The sequence below is a fragment of the Talpa europaea genome (assembly GCF_964194135.1).
Source record: "Talpa europaea genome assembly, chromosome: 10".
Lineage (NCBI taxonomy): Eukaryota > Metazoa > Chordata > Mammalia > Eulipotyphla > Talpidae > Talpa > Talpa europaea.
The window spans coordinates 17,779,874-17,802,611 of record NC_140077.1 but is presented as its reverse complement, the minus strand read 5'-3'; the positions used below and the strand labels follow the sequence as shown (position 1 = coordinate 17,802,611).

At 45.8% G+C, this 22,738-nt stretch overlaps 1 protein-coding gene across 1 annotated transcript; it reads left to right on the top strand.

The window, feature by feature from the left end:
• Nucleotides 1-4,752: 4,752 nt before the first annotated feature.
• LOC311178409 (glutathione S-transferase omega-2-like) lies at nt 4,753-21,645 on the top strand (the record flags this gene model as incomplete). The annotated part of the gene is made up of 6 exons (XM_084244984.1): nt 4,753-4,786; nt 4,990-5,098; nt 7,254-7,476; nt 8,354-8,455; nt 20,060-20,166; nt 21,486-21,645. The coding sequence occupies 6 exons, from the start codon at nt 4,753-4,755 to the stop codon at nt 21,643-21,645; spliced, it is 735 nt and encodes a 244-aa protein (XP_084101110.1).
• Between the last annotated feature and the right edge of the window lie 1,093 nt (nt 21,646-22,738).

Sequence of the window (22,738 nt, the reverse complement as noted above, 5' to 3'; positions counted from 1 at the left end):
TGATCATGTCTGATAATTTCCTTCACTGGTGTGAATAATAATATGCTTGTATTGTCAAGTGCACTCATGTGTTACTGGATCACTCTCTAATTTGACATCATGGCCTAATTGTGAGGTTTCCTCATGGCTCTCCGGGAGGAGTGTAAACACCTTTCCTGTCTTAGGATGCTCAGATGACTCCGAGGGGTCTATCCGAGCCTATCTTGAAAACTTCTCAATGATCTCTAGTGAGATTAGGCTTCATTGTAGATTTCCAACACTTCATGGGATATATTTTTACTTGGGTCCCCTGTTTTCATTTCAAAAGATGCTTTTCAAGTTTGCATTCTGGCTCTGAGCTGAGAAACTTTCAATTCCTCATTCTTTCCATCATCAACTTAATTTCACTATTTTCTTATTCCCATTATCACCACTGAAAACCAGACTCCCCATCACCTCAAAGCCAGATGACGAGGTGGCCTTCTGTTTGGTCTTCAAGTTTCCAGTCTCCACCCCTACAAATCCTTCCCACCAAATTCCTTCCTAGGCATATAGCAGGTGTCCCATATATGTTATGAAATAATGTGAAGACCACATCTATCAATTCAGTATATAAGGCTGGATGAGATCAAGGCAATATTTCATTCAGAAATATAAATGCCGTCTTCATACGCTTCTGAGTCTGCGGGGCTTCTCATTTGATCACATCAGCTCCAAGAGAAGGCAGGTCGGAGAGCTCCATTTCATTCTACACACTCCTTCTAAGGTCCCCAGGTTAAGTAAGGCCTTGAAATGCTGGCAGGAAGGCCCGAAGAATACACCCAGCACACTGCTCTTCCTATCATAATTAGGGAGCTGTCAACTCGCCCTAATTCAGTCTGGTTTCCTGTCCTCATTTGTAAGTTTACTACTGAAGAAAACCTTCGGATGGTTAGTTCTTAAACATCAAAGTGCATGACAGTCACCTAAGGCTCATCACTGGATTTCTCAGATCCGGGATAAGCCAGTAAGTCCGCATTAGGAGCGAGCCCCCCGCCGCAAGGGAATGCAGGCAATTTGGGGGCCGCCCCTAGAGAATTGGTTGACTTCACAAACAGCAGGCCGCGGACAACGCCCCGTCTCCTGGAGAACCCCGCTCTGCCCCCCCCCCCCCCCCCCCGCCTGCCACACCCTCCAGGCCCGGCTGGGCTGCGGCTGGGTCTCGTCGCCTTTAGGCCGGGACGACGTAGCGCAGGTACAGCCACCGACCGGCTGCACCTCCGGCAGCTGGACCCGCGGGGACGGGTCCCCGGTGGCTGCCTTTAAGGCGGCCGCCCATTGTCTCAGCTCGGTTCTGCTTGGCCGGGGCTCTTCCAAAGGCTTTGAGGATTGGCTGAGGCTCCGGGCGCCGAGGCCAGTTGGCGGGTAGGAGCGTGTTCTAAGGGCTGGCCCGGCCGGGCCCCGCCTCCCGCTGCTGCGGCCGCCCGCCTGCTGGTTCCGTGCACCCCGAGCCTGGAGGCTGCTGCTGGCGCCTTCCCTCCGCCCGGTGCGTCGAATCGCGCCTGCTTGCTAGTGACAGGAGGAGGGGCTTGAGGTCTCGTCTGAATCTGGGGATTTTCCACGTTATTTCGAGGCCCAGAATTGCCAATTTTTAATTGTGCCCAACGACTTATCTACGTTTCATCAAAGTCTTTAACATCAAAAAGTACAAGAGCTGTATTCTAATAATAGAGAACAGGTATTTAAAGCGAATGCCTTTAACTTAAAGGGGGAAAACATTAAATTGCTTTTCTTTTTCTAATTTGGTTGCAGACAAGTAGAGGCGACCCCAGAGCCCTTTAGTTCTCAGCCCTGCAGTTGGCACCACTATTTTACATTACAGGGCACTGGCAGGGGGGTGGTTTGTTACCTGGAATGTCTTGTCTTTGTGAGGACTGAGTCTTCCCTGCCATATGCAAATAACAGTAAAAATAACAGCTAACCTTGAATGGTTGCTAGGTCCCAGGCCGCTGACTATGAATGTTCCCCTAACATCTGAATTAATTGTCCCCAGACCACAGAGTCTTTTGGCACCCTTAGCTCCGAATTACATGTGAAAACACCAGGACCGTGAAAGTTGTGATTTACCCAAGGCCCCTCAGCTAGTAAATACTGAAGAAGATCCTGTAATGCAGCCAGAACTCTTACAGTCATTCAGACCTTTCCTGAGATAAAATTTTACATGCTTCTGCCCCAGTCACATTTTAATCATCTGCTCTTAGAAGCACTTAGAGGCTGAGCAGGGAGAAAGCATTTAGAGGCTGAGCCAGGAGAGGATAGATTCACTCTGATATACTACTATACCCGGATTTAACTGGCAGTGTAGATGTTCATTTTCCAAATTCAATGACTTTTGTTTGATTTTACAGATGTTGATTTGGCTGATTTCAGAATCTTGAAGTTCTGCCTTTTGCTTATTCAAATGTATCAAAATGTTATTTTTTTCCCCTTTGGTTTCTCAAACTGTAAGCAAAATGGGGGCAGGAAAACAGAAACAATTGCTTACCAAGAAAGTCTTGACCTCTGCTTTCCCTAGTGGGAAGATGAAGTCCCTCCTCTGACTTCAGTTGCCCCCTAATAATCTTAGTATGTCCCAGAGTTGTGGTTACCTGAGACAGGGAGGGTGGCAGAGTTGGATGAATACAGTCAAAAGATACAACCTTCCAGTTATGAGATAAATGAGTACTGGGGATATAATGTACAAAATGATGATTATACTTTGCACTGCTATATGGTATATTTGAAAGTTGCTAAGAGTGTAATGTAAAAGTTCTCATAACAAAGAAAAAAAAACTTAAATGTAGCTATCTGAGGAACATGGATATTAAATGTTTGTGCTATTCGTTTTATGATATATGTTTGTCAAATCATTATATAGTACACCTTAAGCTTATAAGGGATTGTACGTCAATTATATTGCAGCACTGGAAAATAAGTCCCAAAGACATTAGAACTGGGATTCCCCATGATCTTACCCTCCTGGAAACAAGTTTTGTATTTGGCCAATTCGAAGATGGAGACTTTTCCTTACTTGTCTCTCTCTTTGAATTTGGTGGTCAATATTGGAACACCCATTAACAGTGTCTTTCTTGTAAATTAAGCTTCTGAAATATTAAGAGGAATGTTCTCCAATTTCCACTATCAGGAATTGATATGACAAAAATAATTTGAAAAATTGCAAAATGCAAAACCCACTTCCTCTTCTCAAAACACAAACTCACTGAAAAGACTGTAGTCATGATTTCTGTGGTGGCATTCTTTTCAACTCCAAGTCTCAAGCCATTCTCACCCAGGACTGAAATTTCCCACATTTTTAAAACAGAGCTACTTATATTTCAGGTAGCTTGAAACTGATTTGGAGTAGGTTTAATGTGGCCATACTACCATTTGTTTCTTGCTTGAGTGAGTCAGTATAGCAAAGGTGTAAACATGATATATATAATGCAGAGGAATGTTTGCATAGGGGATTCCAAAGTCATACCTATTGTGTCTTAAAAAGGAAGTAGGGATAAGCCTTAAGTCCTTAATTAAAATCTTTCCAGGGAAACCATCATGTTCAGTGGTAAGATTAAAAACCACATTACTGAAAAGTAGCCTGCAGCCCTGAGCCCATTCAATTGGCATTAAAGTAGTAACTGGTGAGGTAAGTGTTCTGATTTTACTTTTAATGTTAATCTACTTGCAAAGCTGAACTGCAGTGCATTTCATCTTTTTTGATCCAAAATTGGAATGCACTATGCTCTTAAAAAAGTGTTCTTATTCACTAGCATTAATCATTGATTGAGCTCTTACTATACTAAGAATGGCCGGCACCATTTCCTTCTGTAAGGGCAGGACAGGCCACTGAGCAGGTTTTCTGATCCAGTATACTGGGGTAAAGGAGGAGTCCTGGAGCCCTCAGTGGCTTTTCAGGCTTTTATTGGAATTTACCAGGTACACAGCAGCAGGGCTGCTGGCGGGGCCAGGAGGCTAGCAGGCCTCTCAGCCCCCAGCAAGTCTTCACTCTTTCTGGGCTCTCGGTTGGTCTCTGCTATTCTCATGATTCTTCATGCTTCTCTGTTACCCTGCTTCTGCTCCTGCTCCTGCTTCTGCTTCTGCTTCTGCTTTTCTGCTTCTCTGCTTCTGCTGGCGTCCAGGTGACGCTGCCCTTAAAAGCCCAATCTCAGCCCAGGTGAATCCCATCTACCTATGCCCACACCCTACTCCAGGTGCCCGCCATCAGGCATGCATTCCGAACCACAGGGTTCCCTCATCTATCCTGATGGCGGGAGGGCAGAAAAGCCTGATACTTTTACCTTACCCTACACTTCCATATGCACAAACCCTCTCAAGTAGTTGCTATTAATATTCTCTTTTTACACATGGGGAAGATGAAGGGCAACGAAGTAAGAGAGATTAGATTGCCTAAGTCCCAAAGCCAGGATTTGAATATAGTGCCAACTGAAAACCTTGACACTCTGCTGCTTCCTTTCAGAGGAGAGGCCCCACCAAAATTTGTATCCACGTGTTAAAAGCAAGAGGTACTTTTCAGGGATTTTTGTTCACTCCTGCTACTCTCTGGGGCGGCACTTCTCTTGGTTAAATAATCCTAGCTCCTGTTCCAGATCACTTCCACTCTGCTCCACCTGGGCCCAGCCATTCAAAAACTGAATTGGGGAAGGGGAGGAGGGAGCGCACCTGAATGCAGTTGTACCTGCAGGCTTCGGTGTGGGCGAGCTGGCGTCGTTCTACGCTGCAGCAATAGATCTGCAAATCATGAGTGAGGATGCGAATAGGAGCTTGGGGAAAGGTGAGTCCACTGGGCAGCGGGTTGTGAGTCGGGGGGCGCCGTGTGCCTGGGGATTGGTGGGTCCGGAAAGAGGGAGGCCCAGCTTTGCTCCAGACCTGCATAGCAAGAAGGTTTGAAAGGTTTTCCGTGCACAAAGTCCCAGGGAAGCGAGTTCCTCGGCCTTCATGCTCATCCACCTTTCCCTTACCTGTCTCCTTCCGCAGGAAGCCCTGCCCCAGGGCCAGTCCCTGAGGGCGTGATCCGTGTCTACAGCATGAGATTCTGCCCCTATGCACATAGGACACGCCTTGTCCTCCGGGCCAAAGGCATCAGGTGAGAAACAGAGCCCAACTCTCGAAGGGAGGGAGCATGTTGAAAATAGGGTGCCCTGCGCAGATTTCTTCCAAGGCAAAATCAGCAAAGTAGTGAGCAAAGAGCGGGGTCTTCAGCTGCCGGGGTCTTCAAGGGTTAGTGGGTATGAGAGGAGCCTGGCAGCAGGGCACCACAGGGTCCTCTCCAGTGAACTGCTGTGCTGCGGGTGCCAGGGTGTGTGGAGCGGGCCCCGCGTCCCCTCCTCTGGTGTCTCTCCTGGTCTGCGGTGTCACCTCTGCGTCCACTCTAGGTTAATGTTGAGCACTAGACGCGGCCCAGGTGCGCGTGTTGTCGTTGATATGGGATCAAGGCCGGCAGTTGTTCACTTTTCTAGCACAGAAGTCTATCCTGGCGTGTTTGTTGCTGTTTAAACTGGTGCTTCAATGGTCGATTTGTTGTTTTGGGTTTAGCCCCGAGTTGGGGCGTGCAGGTTTTTGAATATTCCAGCCTGGAGACCCAGGTGATCTGACCTGTCTCGCCAGCTGTTTCAGCCTCCAGCTGTTAGGTACTGAGCTCCTCAGGCTCAATCCAGTAATCCTCATTCCGCGCTCTCCACTTCTGAGGTTTTCCAACAGTGCACCCTCTCTTCTGGGCGCCAACCCTGCGAAACCCCTGATTCAGTGCCGAGCCATGTCTCATGAGTCCGGGTGTGATCATGTGCCCCTGAGTCCACAACTGCAGGGTTTCCACACAGCTGTTGCCTCTCCCTGTTATGGTTTCTATGACTGCGGTGTCACTTAAGTGCAGTTTACTTGAAGTTCATTCTACCCCTTTCCTAGCACCATTGCCCCTAGGCTGTATGTGGTCCTCTGTTTTTCCTCCAGGGGCTTGGCATTGTTCTGCTACAGCCTAGCTAAGAGTGTATGGGGGAACTTAGCCTGGCATCGCCACTCTGCTGCCATCTGGCTGGACTCCAAATTGTGTTGTTTATCCACCTTTCTTCTACGCCTGCCACCCTCTCCTGTCCACATCCACACACCACTTCCTCCAGCATGAAAATGTGAGTTCTTGAGGGTAGGGACTTGGTCTCTTTTATTCATGGACTAGAAGAGCTGGAATGTTGTAGGGCATTTTTTTTTAATGAAATCATTATTTTTTGAATAAATGAATAGTTCCAAATAATGAATTAGAAGGACCCATCTTTCAAGAGGCATCTTGAAGTTTTTGACATAACAGAAATGGTATACATGTCCTTCTAGAAGGAATTTTGCAAGACTAGCAAGTCTAGATCTAGAAGGTAGAGCAACTTTGCTGACTTGGGGACCTCAAAGCTGCAATGTTGTGCACATGTTACTCCAGAGCCCTTTGGGGTCTTGTCTTGGAGAGACCATTGTTAGAGAATGACTTGAGAGTTTCATATTCCTGCCAGAGAAATACAGGCACTAATACAAAAAATGTTTTAAATATAATTAAAAAAAATAACATTAGACAGATGTTTTATCTAGAGTGATACAGCAGCAGCTTACGAACTGTTGTAAATATATCTTTAGGGCAAGCGTTCTCATCTTTGGCACTATTAATACTTTGTGCCAGATAGTCTTCATTGTGGAGTGTGTATATGGGAGGGGCTCCATCCTGTGTGTTTGGAATGTTGAGTAGCCTCCCTTGTCATCAGATGACACTAGACTCCCTCCTTCCCCAGTTGTGATAACCAAAACCCTTGTCCCCAGATATGAAGCTTTAAAAGGTACTGACTTCTGTAGTTCCTTGGTTAAGTGTGCAAACTCTGAATCACACAGCCTGGACATTTGGGGCAGCTACTTCTTACTGGATGACACTGAGCAGGAGACTCAACCCACTTGAGCTGTGTTCCACACAGGGGATGTGTTCAGTGTTTTCTCTGCCTTTTCTCATTTGATTCTCATGATTCCCCAGTTTACTTCCTAGGGGAATTGCAGGAGCAAAGCTGATAAGGCATAGAGACTGTTTTACCTACCTTACTCTAAGAATGCAGGCAATGATGTTGTCATGTATTTTTCTTTGACCAAAATCTAAACTTGGAAAGTTCATTGCAAATTGGAATTTTAAAAATGAATTGCTTCTGCTTTCAAGATGAGTGTTGGCCTGCATAAGCCGTTCATTTACATTCCATCTTGCTTTCCCTTTGCTTTTGAAGACATGAAGTCATCAACATTAACCTAAGAAACAAGCCTGAATGGTATTACACTAAGCACCCTTTTGGCCAAATTCCTGTGCTGGAGAACAGCAAATGTCAGCTGATCTACGAATCTGTCATTGCCTGTGAATATCTGGATGATGCTTTTCCTGGAAGGAAGCTGTACCCGTATGATCCTTATGAGCGAGCTCGTCAAAAGATGTTGTTGGACCTGTTCTGTAAGGTATATCCATTTTTTAAAAAAGCTACTTACACTATTTTACTTTGTATACCTTTCCCCAACTTTAATCCATTTTTAAAGCCTCATCATTGGTGGAATCATCTTAATACTACTTGTGCTTTATAAGGATAGCTGGTGTGGAATTAGAATAGGCTTGTGGCCTCTGATAGGTGCTTTTCCACTTCAACCAACAGTCTCAAGAGGTATGGTTATGGCAGAGTCATGACTGTGTCACTTGAGATGAGGAGATTAAGCGGAAAGTTCATGATGCTTTCAAGGGAACATTTATAAGGTTTCAGGTAAAAAAAAGATATTGGGGTGTGAAGAACATAATGCATGGAGGGGGTTGCCCTTTATGGGGAACGAGAGTGCCAGCTGCTTGGGAAATGTAAAGAAGAGAGAAAGGGGTATCTGTTGCTCAAGGATAAAAATAATGGAGAAATTTTAAGATAGTTCCTTTTTAATTGAAGTAAAAGTAGCTTGATGACATTTATTGAGCACTTACAATGTGCGAAGAAAGCATTGCTTAACTACTTTATAAAGGTTAACTCATTTAACCCTCATGTTGCCCATTAGGATGGGTGCTGTTACTGTATCCATTTTTTTTTCTTTTAAATGTCCTGCCTAAGATTATACAGCATGGAAATAACTGAACAAGTCGGGAGCACCGGAGAACCCCTGTTAAAGTACCTGGTTTGACCAGGGTGTTATGACACTTGGGTTCCTGGAACCACTAAGATGCCGCACAGAGGGAGCCAGGGAGCCTGGGTGTGGGTCCTCTGAGTTGGAGTGACAAAGCTTTGGCTGCTGCATTTTTGGGACGAACAGGAGCATGGAGTCCCTCAGTCTTCTCCACTAAGAACATGTGTCCTCTGATTAGGTCCCACAATTGACCAAGGAGTGTCTGGTTGCAATCAGATATGGGAGAGAATGCTCTGACCTGAAGCTCGCCCTGCTCCAGGAATTCTACAACCTTGAAGAGGTACAAAAGGGCCCCTCCCAGGCCAGGTGCAATGGAAGAGCCAATGATGCAGGTTGCTGATTTAAATTTTCTTCTGGTCACCCAGAGGCACTCTACTTTCACAGGATTATTATTTTCTGCACATTTTGATAAGTTCAGCTTCTAGCCATCTGGTTTCAACTTGGGGCGCTTGCCCACCACTGATCTGCCCTGGAATTATTCTTGGGAATCTGGCAAAGAGTGGGGGAAGGCTTGGATGAATTTCTTCCTTCCCCAAATCACCACATTCTTTAAGTATCTGCGTAGCTTTTGTAACTTCTACCCATGAAACCAAGGTCCATGTTGGCCAGGGATCTAGTTGGTTGCTAGTTAAAGGGACCTAAGCACTATAAATTTATCTTATGAAGGTTTATTCACTCACATGAAAAATCCAGGGGTAGGGTAGTTCAGGGCTATTTTGATGGCTTCTTTATGAAGTTACCAGGGACAGAGGCACATTCTCTCATTCTACCATGCCATCTTCAGGGCAAGCCTTCCGTCCTGAAAATTGACAAGATAGCTGCTGGAGCTGCAGCCATCACATTTAAATTCCAGGGTGTGGAAAGGAGAAGAGAAAGGGAAAAATGACAAAAGGCCATGTGTGCCTAAAGGGCTTTCTCAGATATCCTATTTAAAGCCTATTTAAGCCTCATTGGCCAGACTTAGTTATAGGGTCCTAATGCTCTGCGGGGGAGGCTGATAAATTTAGTCATTTAGCTGAGGATGCCCTGAATAAAATCAGGGTTCTGTAATTCACGAAGAAGGGGAAAGTAGCCTGGGAGGTCAAGGAGCAGGCTCTGCTAGCTGGTCAGTGGGAGTAGCAGGGCTATTTGCCTCTTACCTCTAGAATAATCTGCAAGGTGACTCTTAAATTCCTTTATCTTTGTTCTAGAAATTGAGGGGCTGTAATTCTGTTGGCAGCCAGAGAAAACTGTTTTTATCCCCTTAAGAGAAGGCTTCCTTACCACCTTTGGCAAGTACCAGCAGATTAAATTTATTTACACTCCCAGGTGCTTACCCTTGGTTCGTGCCATTGCAGTGTCTATGGGTGGTGAAGAGTTATGGATAAGAAATGCCAACCTTCAGTCCTGAGACCACAGACTGAGGTGGGATGATTATGTAGTAGACAGGGTCTTGGGCCCTAGATTTGGCTTTACCAGATTCCAGAATCATAGGCAAGATTCTGGGCCTCGCTATACCTTTTGTTTCCATCTTACAGAAGAGGGAATATTTTGAAAGCCATATGCTTAGAGCCTCTGTGTTCTGCAAAGGCGCTGCCCAAGGCAGGGGAGCCTGCTGACGACTCCAGAGCCAGCTTCACCCCCAATGCTGCGTTCATTCTGTGCTTCTCATCTCGTGTGAGAGCATCTGGGGAAAAAGACTGCTGCTTTCAAAAGAAATTTGAAGCTCTCTGGGCCTCCCCGGTGGCGCAGCGGTTGAGCGCTGGGTTGCGAAGCTGCCCGCGGCCTCGGCGGCGCCGGTTCGATCCCCGGCTGCTCCCCGGCCACCGGAGGAGGGTCCCACATGGCGCGCAGACCTCTCCTGCCGCCCGCTGCTCCCCTCAGCAGTGTACTTCGGTCCTTCTGCCTGTTCTGCTCCCCGCTCTGGCTCTGGTGAATTCTCTCACTCTCCCGCGCTTCTGACTGTACCCAGTGCATGTATAAACAAAACAAGCAAGCAAATAAATAAATAAAAAAAATAAAAACATGCCTCTATAAAAAAAAAAAAAAAAAAAAAGAAATTTGAAGCTCTTGTGCATAGCTGAACTGATCCCATCTTTCCTGGTTATCTTCTTATGGATAAATCCTGGTAGGAGAAAGGAGTCAGAAAGCAAAACCTCTGAACTGAGAGAATTTAAAACACATTTTGGGTTGTCTCCTTTCTGCTCTGTATTTGGATGATGGGTGACCTTTGTAAATTACAGATTGCTAAATAAACATATTATGATGGAGGCAAAGTTCTTTAGTTGGGGTTCTTCCAGAGAAAGTGACCCATATTTTTGTGCCCTGCAATAGGCTCTCAGTGCATTGTGTATACCTTCTCCTTGATACTTTCCAAGGAGCATCTCTTAGGTAAGAGGTGCTAACCCTGCTTTGCAGATTAGGGTAACTCTCTGTGCAGAGTCTGAAAGAAATAGCTGCTAGTAATACAAAATTAAAGACCTTCAGAGAACTCAAAACCTAGAGATAGGGAAACCAGACTGTTCAGCCCATTTAAAAGCTAGGTGTGTTAGGAGCTAGGCTGGAGGGGGTGAGAGGGGTACCTCCTTCATTGACTTTTCCAGGGTGAAATAGAGGCACGGGAGAGAAAACTGGCATGTGCAGCAAACAGAAAGCAGGGAGAGCTTGGTGACCTGGGGTGAAGGCAGAGGTGGATCAGAGTCTGGTGCCAAGGGCCTTTTCCACTGTGCTGGTGGCATCTCCTTTTGGCTTTTCAAATGTTCAGTGCAGTGACTCTGTGGGAGTTCGGGGGAAGGAGGGAATATCAGGAATAGGGGAGGGACCACACTACAGAGTGTGGAGAGGCAGATTCTATTGGAAGTTTTCAGGGGGTAAGATGAGAGGGATCTGGTGAGAGGTTGCTGTTGTCTTGGGTGGTTTCCCTTTCTAGCCAGGAAATAGGAAGTTTTTCATTGAGAAAGCATCAGAGGGAAGATAAATTTTGCTCTGAGTGACTTGCTGGTGGGTTATTCATATGGAGACAGAGCTTAGGAAGGTAACATGTCAGGGTCCCAGTCCTTGGGGATGATCTTACTGGCTGGGAGCTTGGTTTGCCCAGGACGTGACTTGGCATTAACTAGCAGCGACTTCTCTTTCTATTGAAGTTAAGACTCAGCAGAGGAGGTGAGAACACTCTGGCAGGGCCACTCGACACATCCCTCGTAAGGATGAGGAAACCCCTTGTTTTACTTTTGTGGCCACCATTTAAGCAGAGAGATTGGGGCTATGACCAATGGTGTGGAGACAAATGTTTAACAGACTCCTGAAAAAAGAACAGCCCTGACTTGTAGCCTTTCCTGGTTTCAGTGGTGTAAATGCTCCCCCAAAGGCTGATCTGATCCAGGTGATAGCGGGACGAGATGTGGGTCAGTGGCCTGCGCCAGTGTATCCCGAATAACCCTCCTCCAGAGTCCTGGAAATAACTCATTAACTCACCCAGGTGGCTTTCACTGATGCTACTTAAGGACCACTGAGTATCCAGTGTTGCTCTAACAGCTTTGAATTTACTATTTGTCCCATAAAGTGTTGGCAAGAATTTTAAGTACAAGGTTGGCAATATCAGTGAGCTTGGATTATTTGATCCATTCCTCTGCCTGCCAGTATATTGACTCTGGGAGATGGTAGTGAAATTGAAACTTGTCAGAATAAATCTAAGAGAGGTGGCCCCTGACTTGTGCAATTCTTTCACATGGCTTTATACAATCAGGGTTTTGTGTGAGCTCAGCACACATTCAATACAGTGAGAAGGTAGTCGAGATAGCAATGTCAAACCTACCATATTACCCACAAGCAAAAACCTCAGTTTACCTTTTGGAACCTTCAATTCTGACATTCTGTTCTTTTGAAATAAATGCTGTCAGGCTTTTGAAACCTTTTTCTTTAAAAATCCAGTTTCTTCAAAATGGGAGATTTATTGTGCTGGTTGTATAACCCCATTTTCTATAATATTTTTATACTTTTTGATATACGTTATTGCTGCTCTTATTATTGAGCCAGCAGCTTTCCTACTCACTCTCCTGTTCTAAACATTTCATGAGTTTGAAAACTCATGGGATGCCCTTCCCTTGACCTTCTTGAAGACCATACTTTGTCTTCAAATTTATTTTCTAACCTTTTCAGAATCATTCATCTAAACTGCACCCATTTTTTTTTTTTAGCTTTAATCTTTTTAATATTTTTTTAGTGACTTTCATTTCAAAATCACTACGGAGACCTTGGTTTTTGTTTTTGTTTTTTTTTGGTGTTCTGTCCTTTTCCACTGTAGATTGTTATGCAGTTGAAATAGTATTGCATGTTGAACTTGGTTATTGTTGTGATGTAAGGTTTTCCTCACATTTTAAGAAATCTGTCAATGTGATTTATATGTATCGGGGTGTTTATTAGAGCAGCATTATTTGCGATGGTGAAATATTATAAACCTTTACATACATTAGACTGGCAATGTTTATACATACTTTCTATCCCTCTTCTGGAATTCTATAGAACAGTTAAAAAATGAATGAGATATTAAAAAAAAAAAGAATGAGGTAGACCTATGTGTGTCAGCATGAAAAGAATGCCCAGAAATATTTAAGTGAATTAGGGCCTCCCTGGTGGTGCATGATCACCATGATCAAGCTATGATCAAGCTATCACCAGCTACTGCAGCCTGAGTTTGATCGTCCGGCCTGGCTCAATCCTGGCCAGGGAGCTAACCCACTGGTGCCGCAGACCTTTCCTGTTTTCCCCCACTGCTCCCCTCAGCAGTGTATTTCAGTATATCTGCCTGTTCTGCTCCCCACTCTGACTCTGGTGAATCCTCTCACCCCCTGCATCTCTGACCTACACCCCAGTTCTTATATGCATAAATAAATAAAAATAAATCTTTTAAAAAATATTTAAGGGCCTCCCTGGTGGTGCAGGGGTTAAGCACCGCACTATGAAGCAATCCGCAGTCTCTGCAGTACGAGTTCGATTCCTGGACGGCCAGGGAGCATCCCACATGGCACAGCAGACCTCTTATGTCTCACCTGCTGATCTCCTCAGCAGTGTATTTCAGTCAGTCTGCCTGTTCTGTTCCCCACTCTGTCTCTGGTGATTGCCCCACACCTCTGGCCTGCAGCCCAGTTCTTGTATGCATAAATAAATCTTTAAAAAATATTTAAGTGAATTACACAGCAGTACTGATGGTAAGGTCCCATTTTTGTAGGAAGAAGAAAAACTAGATATGCATACAGATACATGCAAATAAATGCCAGAAAAAAGTCTAGAGAGATACACATTAAATTCCTAATAGTGGCCACTACTGGCGGGGAGGAATAGCATTGGGGTGGAAAAGGAAAATAATTGAGGGGGCTGGGGAGCGAGGGTCTTCACCTTTTATACTGTTCTCTGTTTGAATTTAGGTAAAGAAAATATATTTATCATATGTGCAGCGTTTACGACTAATTTTGCATAGTTTGCCATGTGCATCATGTGTAGTCACCCAGCATACTTAGCAGGATGTTTAGATTGTTTCTAGTCATTTACCATTAGGAATGTTGCTTTAGGGAATAGCAGCTTCTTTGCATAAAAAGCATTGTCTCTATTTTAGAATCTGTGCTTAGGCTGGACTTCCAGGAATGGAATTATTGGATCAAAGGGAATGGACACTTTAAAGGCTCAAACTTTATGTTGCTTCTCCAAAGACTTGTGCTTTCTACCCCCCACCAGCAGTAGATGGAAATGCCCTTTGCACTCTCCCCTCTCCACAGTTGCAAGATTTCTTTTAAAAATATACTTGCTTGTTTTGGGGGGAAAACAGTAGTTTCTCATTGTGGATTTAACGTGTCTGATAGCTGGAAAAAAGGTAGATTTTGGCCAAAGTATGTCATCTTTTTATGTTTTTGTCAGTGGGAAGACTGAGGGGCAGGCACCCCAGGACCCCAAGCTTTGCACGCTCTAAATGCCATCTACCACATAAAGACAAAACTAACTCTTAGTGCATAAAGCCTTCAATAGAAAAGAACCTTAATAGAATCAGTGTGCGTAAGAGAGAAGAAAGGATAATTGTTTCCAATGAGACATTAAAGTCACCCATCCCCTCAGGGGTAAATGCCCAGCCAAAGAGAGTTGGCTCAAAGCAGGACCACTGAGGCCAAAAATCTTGCCACAAGTCTAAGGCACCTTCTGGCAGGCATCCATAGAAAGCGGCAGAAGGGACCGGGCACATCTGGAAGGAAGGAGCAAAATCAAAGCATTTGTCAAGATAAAGGCTGCCATTGTCAGCCTCCCCATGGATCTCTCAACTACATCTCTTTCAAGTGTCTCTTTCCACGTTCCCCAAGTCTCTGGTGCAAGTCCAAGGCTGAGAAGCAAGCATGGCTCCTTCTTCACACATCTCTGCTTCAAGTGTTTCCTCCAAGTCTTCTCCCCAAGTCCTTTTTAGCTTCCTCTGCTGCTCAGCTCCACCTTTCATTAGGGGGGCAAGGAACATGCAACCTCCCCATTTTAGATTACACTATTATATTTTGTTTTATAAACTGTTCAGGGCATTTGCCCATTTTTCTGTGTAGACATCTGACCTCTATTTAATGTCTTCCTGATTTTCCTTGTTGATTTGTAAATGGTCTGTGTAAAGAATTTTTTTTAAATATATATATCTAAAGGATAACTGCTTGTTTTTGAAACATTTTTTTCTTTATTTCACTTAATTTACCTCATCTTTTTTGTACTTATAGAAATATAACATTTAAACATACTGTGCTATGTCTTCTTTACAATTCTTTTTTCCGTGACTTTCATGCATGAGAAGTCCTCTCTCCGCCTTGGAAATCTGGTAAATATTTATTCATATTTTCACCCACCACTCATCACTTTAAAGATATTTGATTTGTCAAGCATTGCCCCACTAGCACCCCACCCTCTACTATCTTAGTAATAATGTTTGAAAAATGAAGTCCATTAAAAGAATTCCAGATAGGGCCTCCACGGTGGCGCAGCGGTTGAACGCTGCGTTGCGAAGCTGCCCGCAGCCTCTGCAGCACCGGTTCGCCATGTGGGACCCAACCGCCAGGCGAGGGTCCCACATGGCGCGCAGACCTCTCCTGCCTCCCGCTGCTCCCCTCAGCAGTGTATTTCGTTAGTCTGCCTGTTCTGCTCGCCTCTCTGGCTCTGGTGAATTCTCTCACCCTCCCGCACTTCTGACTGTACCCAGTGCTTGTATAAATAAATAAATCTTTTAAAAAACCATGTTATTAAAAAAAAAAAGAATTCCAGATAGAATTTTCAGATGGCCCTTCAATCCTCAAATGTTGGCAAGTTGCCCCCTGAATTTTTCCAGGGGACACTGGCTTTTAACTAAGGAGCTGCAGAGCAGGTGTGTTCTGTGCGGAGCCTCCTAAGGCTTTCTAGAGGAGAGATGGTTTTATCCAGGCTCTCAGTATGTCTGGTCCTTAGGTTTGATTTACAGGGAGTTGATTTATCATCACTAACTCAGCCTCAACTGTCAGGGACCTGAAATTTGAAACCTTGAGAATCCCCCTTATTTTTTATGAGCTCAAAAGATGGCTGTACTGGAGCAGAGTCTGTCCTGTTGCTGAAGATAAGGGCTCCCTGCTGATATTGGCAGGTGGCTTTGTGTCCTTGGGGTTCTGTCCTTGTGTGTGGGTTCTGCTTCTTAAGAACTATTTCTTGCTGGGAAAAACAAACAAACAAAAAAACCCTTTCTTTTCCTCCAGCAAGGACACCACCACCCACTGCCACCACACTGTCCTGGTAGAGGTCAAGATTTCTCAGCAATGGTATAATGGGGCAGGGCAGGGAGGGGTCTCTCAAGGTTTGAAGCAGTGATTGAGAGTCCAAGACTGTAGAATGCAGCTTTTAGAATGCCTGGTTGAGGAAGTCTGGGGTTCACTTATCTTTGTGATTTTGTTTCTTTCACAAAAACCTTCGTATGTCTTTCCTCCCGGGGGAACCTCATGGTGGAGCCACGGTCAGTGCCTCTTACCACCGACGGCCACGAGGGGGAGCCCCGCGCTCTGCTTCCTTCCCTTGCTCTCTGGCGCGAACCTGCTTTCTGGCCCCAGGGGGAGCTCGACGGGCCCTCGATGCGGGCCCTTCCCTTTAGGCCTTTCAGAAAGGTTCGCTGGGTGACTGTAGTGCACCCTTCCGACATACCGCCGCCCCTGCCTCTCCATTGCATGCACCTCTTTATCCCTTATAACATCCAAAAGCAAGCCAAGACTCCAAAGTTACATTTCGTGGATTTCTGGAGAACAGAAAATTAAAAAAACAGACTTTTTTAATAGTCCAGAATTTCCAGTGACTACCCCAAATATCTCAATTTTTAAGCTTGAATCAATGATGAATTAATACTTTGAGAAAACCTGAGGATCAGCCCCCTCCCCTGGTCGTGTGTGGTCTTGTTTGGGGTCTTTGAAGACAGGGGTCTTTGAAGAAAAGTGTCCTCTCTAAGGTTTTCTGCTTTGCTTGATGACACCGAGGACAGCAACTCTGAAAGTGGGGAATTCCTTGGTGAGAGAGCTGTTTGACGTTCAGGGTGGGCACTATCATATGTGGCAGAACTCAAACAGAATTATTTTAATGACAACATTGCCTGAAGACCTTCTTACCAGTGGACCAGAAAGGGAAGGTGTCTCCCACCCTCTGCATGTAGGTGCTCTGGCGCCAGCTCCTGATTTAGAGAGAATGAGAAAGAGTAGGATGAGGGAGTTCTCGGGAAAGCCCAGATCTGGGCATCTTTGAGCTGTAAAGGAGAAGCTTTCAGAGTTTGTTGAGTCTAATTTGTTTTTTTTCACTGTTACTTAAGGGCCAAGCCAAGAATTCACAAGAGACTTGGGGAAGCTGCTTTGCCAAGTCCTGGTGTTGAAGTTAAGTGGCACAAGGCTGACCCTGGTTTGGGGAGCAGACTGCTGTCTTTGAGCTTTGGCACTAAGTAGAGTCCCTTTGCCTCCCTGGTGCTGGGTTTCCTCCTCTGTAACTGAGAGACAATGACCCGTTCACCTGCCAGGTTTTCTTCTCCACGTCAACAGCCAGGAAACTCAAGTCAAAATCAAAGGTTTTTTGAAGGAACTCTGCAGGATCCTTGGCTTTGTATCTTGATGCCATTTTCCTCCTTTGTTTTGACCTTCTGTTTTTTTGACCTTCTGATCTCATTTTGTTATTTTTCATATTTGATATTTTGTCATGTACTTCTAGTCCTTTGTGGACTAAGATGTAAATAAATGGTAAAATGGAAGGTGCGTTACACCTGGAGAGTCCGGGGGCCTGACGGTGCTCTGCTATTCTAAGGGGAAAACCATTTCACGGGTGTGGCAGGCATCAGGTTGACACGGAGTGGGTCCTCCTGTTGAGCCTCCTCAAAGCCTGTGAGGAAGCCTGACCAGGGTGCTGTCCTTGGTCATTGGGTGGTGTCTGAAGGAGCCAGCGCTTTGTGCTAGTTTATAGAAAGGCTTTTCTATTGGGGTTTTTAGATGTGTCCTGCACAAAATCTGGTGGAGAAATAACTGTTCTGAGATAGGGATCAGTTACCTACAGCATTTGTCAAGACCTCCAAGAAATTTTGATGTTACACTTGGATTTAGGAACGTCAGGGGGAATGTGTGTGTTATTTCAGGAGTGAGGCTGGCAGAAGATAGTGGATGCCATGTTCTTCTCACCCACATGCTCATCTTGACTTTTTATGTACCAAGCTCCTTGGTGAGGCTGAAATTCCTTTATCAGAGTTTAGAATGGATCCTATCTGTAAGGTCACATGTATTTAAAGACCTACTTCTACTTTGAGTGAGTGAAAAGCTTTAAAAAAAAATAAATACTAAATAGGCATCAATTATCAGTGGTCATTCATTTCCAAAATATCTCATCCCTTTTGCCAAGGGACCCACCATGGATTCCAGGAAACGTCTGCTGTGTTTTGACAAGGACGTCCCATGTCTGCCTGTGCTCTGTCAAGCAGAAGAACTTGCACAGATGTTGCAGAGTCAATCCTTCTCGATTTGGTTCTGATTTGTTCCAGGAAGGTTAACAACACACTGGAAATACATGTTTCAAAACCATGTTCTATCCCTGAACATGAAGGTTGAGGCTTTCTGGGATCCATAAAAAAGGAACACCGGGCCTCCCCTGTGGCGCAGCGGTTGAGCGCTGGGTTGCGAAGCTGCCCACAGCCTCTGCAGCACTGGTTCGATCCCGGCTGCCAGCGAGGGTCCCACATGGCGCGCAGACCTCTCCTGCCGCCCGCTGCTCCCCTCAGCAGTGTACTTCGGTCCTTCTGTCTGTTGTGCTCCCCGCTCTGGCTCTGGTGAAGTCTCTCACCCTCCTGCGCTTCTGACTGTACCCAGTGCTTGTATAAATAAAAATAAATCTTAAAAAAAAAAAAAGGAACACCATGTTCCTTTCCCTGTAAGTCAGATCTTATTTATACAGGCCTGAAAAGAACTTCAGCTTTTAAGTTTTTATTGGCTGGCAGATCCTGCTGCTTTATTACCATCCTATTAGTTTCTTTGAGCAAAATGCTGCCATCTGACAGCATCTAACTAGCTTCCTGGACAGTCTAGGAGACTCCTTTGTGCCACACCGGGAGATAATGTTAGAACCACCACTTGTTTTGTCCTATTGATCCTTGCTGTCAGGGTGGATTTGTTTTCTGTAGATGCAACTCGTGCAATGTCTTATCATGAGAACTCAGGCTTATACATGCACGATCATGTCACTCCTCACCATAACCTCTGAAGCGGGCACTAACCACTCTCTTACAGATGAGAACATTGAAGCTTGGAGAAGGAGTTAGGCAAGCTGCCCTGGGTTCCATGTTGAATCAAGGTAGATTCCTGTGTTGGACCAGGTCTGCTTGCTCTGGAGCTCACCTACTTATCTGTAACCCTAGATACCTCATAAGCCAGCTGGTCTGATTATGAAGAAACAAGCCTGAGATGAGTGGATGGCTGGATGGATGAATTTAGATCAGGGATGTAGACCTATGGCTATAGGCAATTACTGAGTTGACAATGAATTATGTATATTAAAGCAAATCTTTGGCTTGATTTACCCAAGTAATTGGCACAATGCTTTTCTCTTTGGGAAGACTTGGCCCCTGCTCAGCACTTATATTTCATAAAATTTCAGGTACAACTTTTTCGTTTACTGTCTTTGGCTCTCAGTCAGTTTTCTCTACAGTCTGTGTGCTTGCTTTACAGTCCATCTGTCTGGGTTGACTTGTCCTATTTGGAAATGAGGAATTTTACTATAATGAAAAAAAAAAAAAGAATGTTGAGTGACCAACAAGTGTGAAGTTCTAAGAGCTCAACTTAAAAAAGAAAATATGAGAGAAAGACAATAATAGTACTGTTTTAAAATAGAGCCCATGGAATAGCCTTAGTTTGAATCAATTAAGAATTAGTGAGAAAGAGTAAGACATGTGGATGGCACAATAGCCCATTGATTACCCATATAGTGGATCCTGGAGAATGGCCTCAAGTGCAGCAAGTGGGGTACCCAATGTGCTCCTGGCCCTCCCAGTAAGGCCCCACTCCCCTTCCCAGGCAGGGGCTGAGCCCACTTACCCTGGGAAAGCTTAGCACTTGGAGGAGCCTTTCCACGCAAAGGGAGCGGGGCTGGGCTTCTGGCCTGGGTGATCCTTCTGATTCCCCAATCAGATGAGCCTCACCTTTCCCCCTTGTTGAAAGGAGGGAGGAGGCTGGGTGTGTCAGGATGGCCCTAAAGGAGGTGGAGGAAACCTCAGGAAAAGGGGCCTCACTCCCCTATGGAACAGAAGGAGAATTCAAGTCTTAACTCTCCTGCTTGGGGAATTAATTGGATGTTTGTACTGAGTGTAACTATGTCAGCAGCTAGGTCAATTAACTTGCTTTTGTTCTGTTTAAACTTTTAGATTCTTGGCTATCAGAACACCATTTTCTTTGGTGGAGACTGTGTGTCCATGATCGATTACCTCTTTTGGCCCTGGTTTGAGCGACTGGATGTATATGGAATAGCCGAGTAAGACATTTGGCCCTGTGGTCACTTCACACTTGTTGGTTCCTGAGGTCTCACTGGGTGGTGATGGGGGCAATGCCCCGGGGGCCATTTAGTCCCCCTTGGGCATTTCTTATCATATAGGTGAAAAGAAATCAGGCTTTAATCTATGTGTTTCCTTGTTAAAAATGCCTCTGTGCTCTTTTACCACTAAGATCCTGTGTCCAAAAGCCTCCCTTAGTGCTTCAAAGCTGCCATCTTCACAGCACCCCCAGTGGTCTCCCTGTCCCCCCAAAGCTAATGACAGCTTCAGTCACAGCATTTTGGTGATCTGTCCCACCGTGGCCTTCCTCCTGCTCAGCCACATCTTAGTTCTCCAGGCAGGAATCTTTCCCCAGACAGGGATATACTTAAAAAACACCCATCATTTTAAAATTGATATCTGCTTGATGTTCAAACCAATACATGAAATGGCCAACTGTGTACCATAGAAGCATAGGGATGTCTGAAGGAGAAGAAATTGTAGACTCAGGGAGACCATGTAGGGTCCCCGGACAGAACATGCGCTTTGTACCACGAGGCTTTGTACCCCAGCCAGGACAGAGGGTGCCGGGCAGGCCTGGGGCCTGGGAATCCTGCCCTGCCCAGGCCTAGTTCCCCTCCTCGTGCACAAGTGTGGATCTTCTCAGAGCATCTCCTGTGCTTCCCCCGTCAGCTGTCGCGGAGGGAATGTCTGCTCTAACGTGGACATGGTAAACTGTGTCTCAACACAAACGTGACAACATCCTGTCTCCTCGGGGTTCCAGGCTGAACCCTCACCTCTGCTCCTGGACTTCCCTCTAAGCAGCTGTGTGATCGCAAGCAAGTCACTTGACATATCCCAGACCTAGATTTCTTGGTGCATCTTTGCAAGGCAGTTAGCCCCGCTATTTCCAGGTTTGAGGTCGGTTTGACTCATTTTGGAAAAAGTGTTTTTGGAAATGGCTTGTCTTCTTATATAGTCAACCCTCCTAAAGTAAAATCTGAAAAGAAAAAAGAATGTCTCTTTCATGGGGGCGTGTCACTTTGCTAACAAGGAGGGCAGCACAGACCCCTGGCTTCCCCAGATGTGAACAGGCATTTGAGCTGTGTGGTTACCAGGGGCAGCAACACACAGCTTTCCCCAAATAACTGACCGCCAGCAAACGACCGTGTTCACGAGGCTGTAGGTTGACTGAGATGACTTTATTGCCCAAATGAATGCAACTTTTCATATCTTGCCAATGGGAAGTGGGATAGGTGTTCCTTTCCAGCTGCCTCTCCTGCAGAGGCAGGTGCCCTGACACTTCTCTCCTGTCCCACAGCTGTTTGAACAACACCCCCGCCCTCCGGATTTGGATAGCAGCCATGAAACAGGACCCTGCCGTGTGTGCACTTCTCATAGATAAGAACATTTTCCTGGGCTTCTTGAATCTCTATTTTCAGAACAACCCCGACGCCTTTGACTACGGGCTAAGCTGCTGAGCCTCAGGGGCCACCCTGTCACCATCCAGATTCCCAGCCCACCATCTGGATGCTGCATTAGGAATTGTGTTGGTGGATCAATCAATCTCTGTTCATTTTCTTTGAGGTTCCCAATAAACATAGAGGTAGAAAATATGTGATGATGATCCTTTGAGTGACTCCTCTGGCCCATGCCTTCCAGTGACTCTCTAGGGGCCTCTAGTGTCCAGTGCAAATGTGCCTGAACCCTGGGAGCCCGTGTGCCTGCCGGCTCCTCGGCCTCCTGCTTGTTCTGACCTCCAGGTTATCGGTGCTGATGCTGAGGTCCAAGTCATTACCTTTGCTGTGTCACAGCAGATCCACAGCCTCCTGAGTGAGAGGAAAGCCAGAGAAGCGAATGGAGAAGGAAACCCTCCCGGTCTGGCACACAGAGCTGTGTCCATGTGGGTGTGTGCGATGTCATTCTCTCTTGAACTTTGGCCGCAGGCCTGGGGGACACTGAAGGTCTGATGACTGAAGGAATTCCAAAGCAGGAAACGAAACACCGTTATCACCCCTGACTGATACGTCAGAATTTTGCTGGTGCTGTCAGGATTGAGGATGGTTCACAAAATGTTCTGCAGCCCACATCCTGCCTTAAAAATGCACACGCCCCAAGCCGAGTGCCAGGAGAGGTCACATTCTTTCAGTTCATCCAGCACACGCCTGCCGTACACCCAGCTGGGGCCACGTGGGGAGTGCACAGCAGAGGTGACAAAGACACAGGCGCCCCTGTTCTCTCCACTCTCTGGGTTGAAGTTTTAAGCCTAGTGCTTTGGGGCTGCTCTTCTTACAGGGGGATGTCTGTCCTGGCACTTTGTGGCATCCCCAATGACTGGGCTGGCCCTGCACCCGCTGAGGCCCCCAGGAACCTAGAAGGACAGCCAGGTGTGGGGCAAGCTGGGAGCCTCTAGCACCTGCACCACAGGAGTGGGACGGGCCCATCCAAAGCCACTTGAGCTGAGGGTCTAGGGCTCAGCCTACAATCATTTCTGCTTTCTTCACATGGAATCTGTTTCTTTGTTTAAACAACAGCCCCGTTTGCTTAGCCTGCCATGTTGGATCACTTGACTTT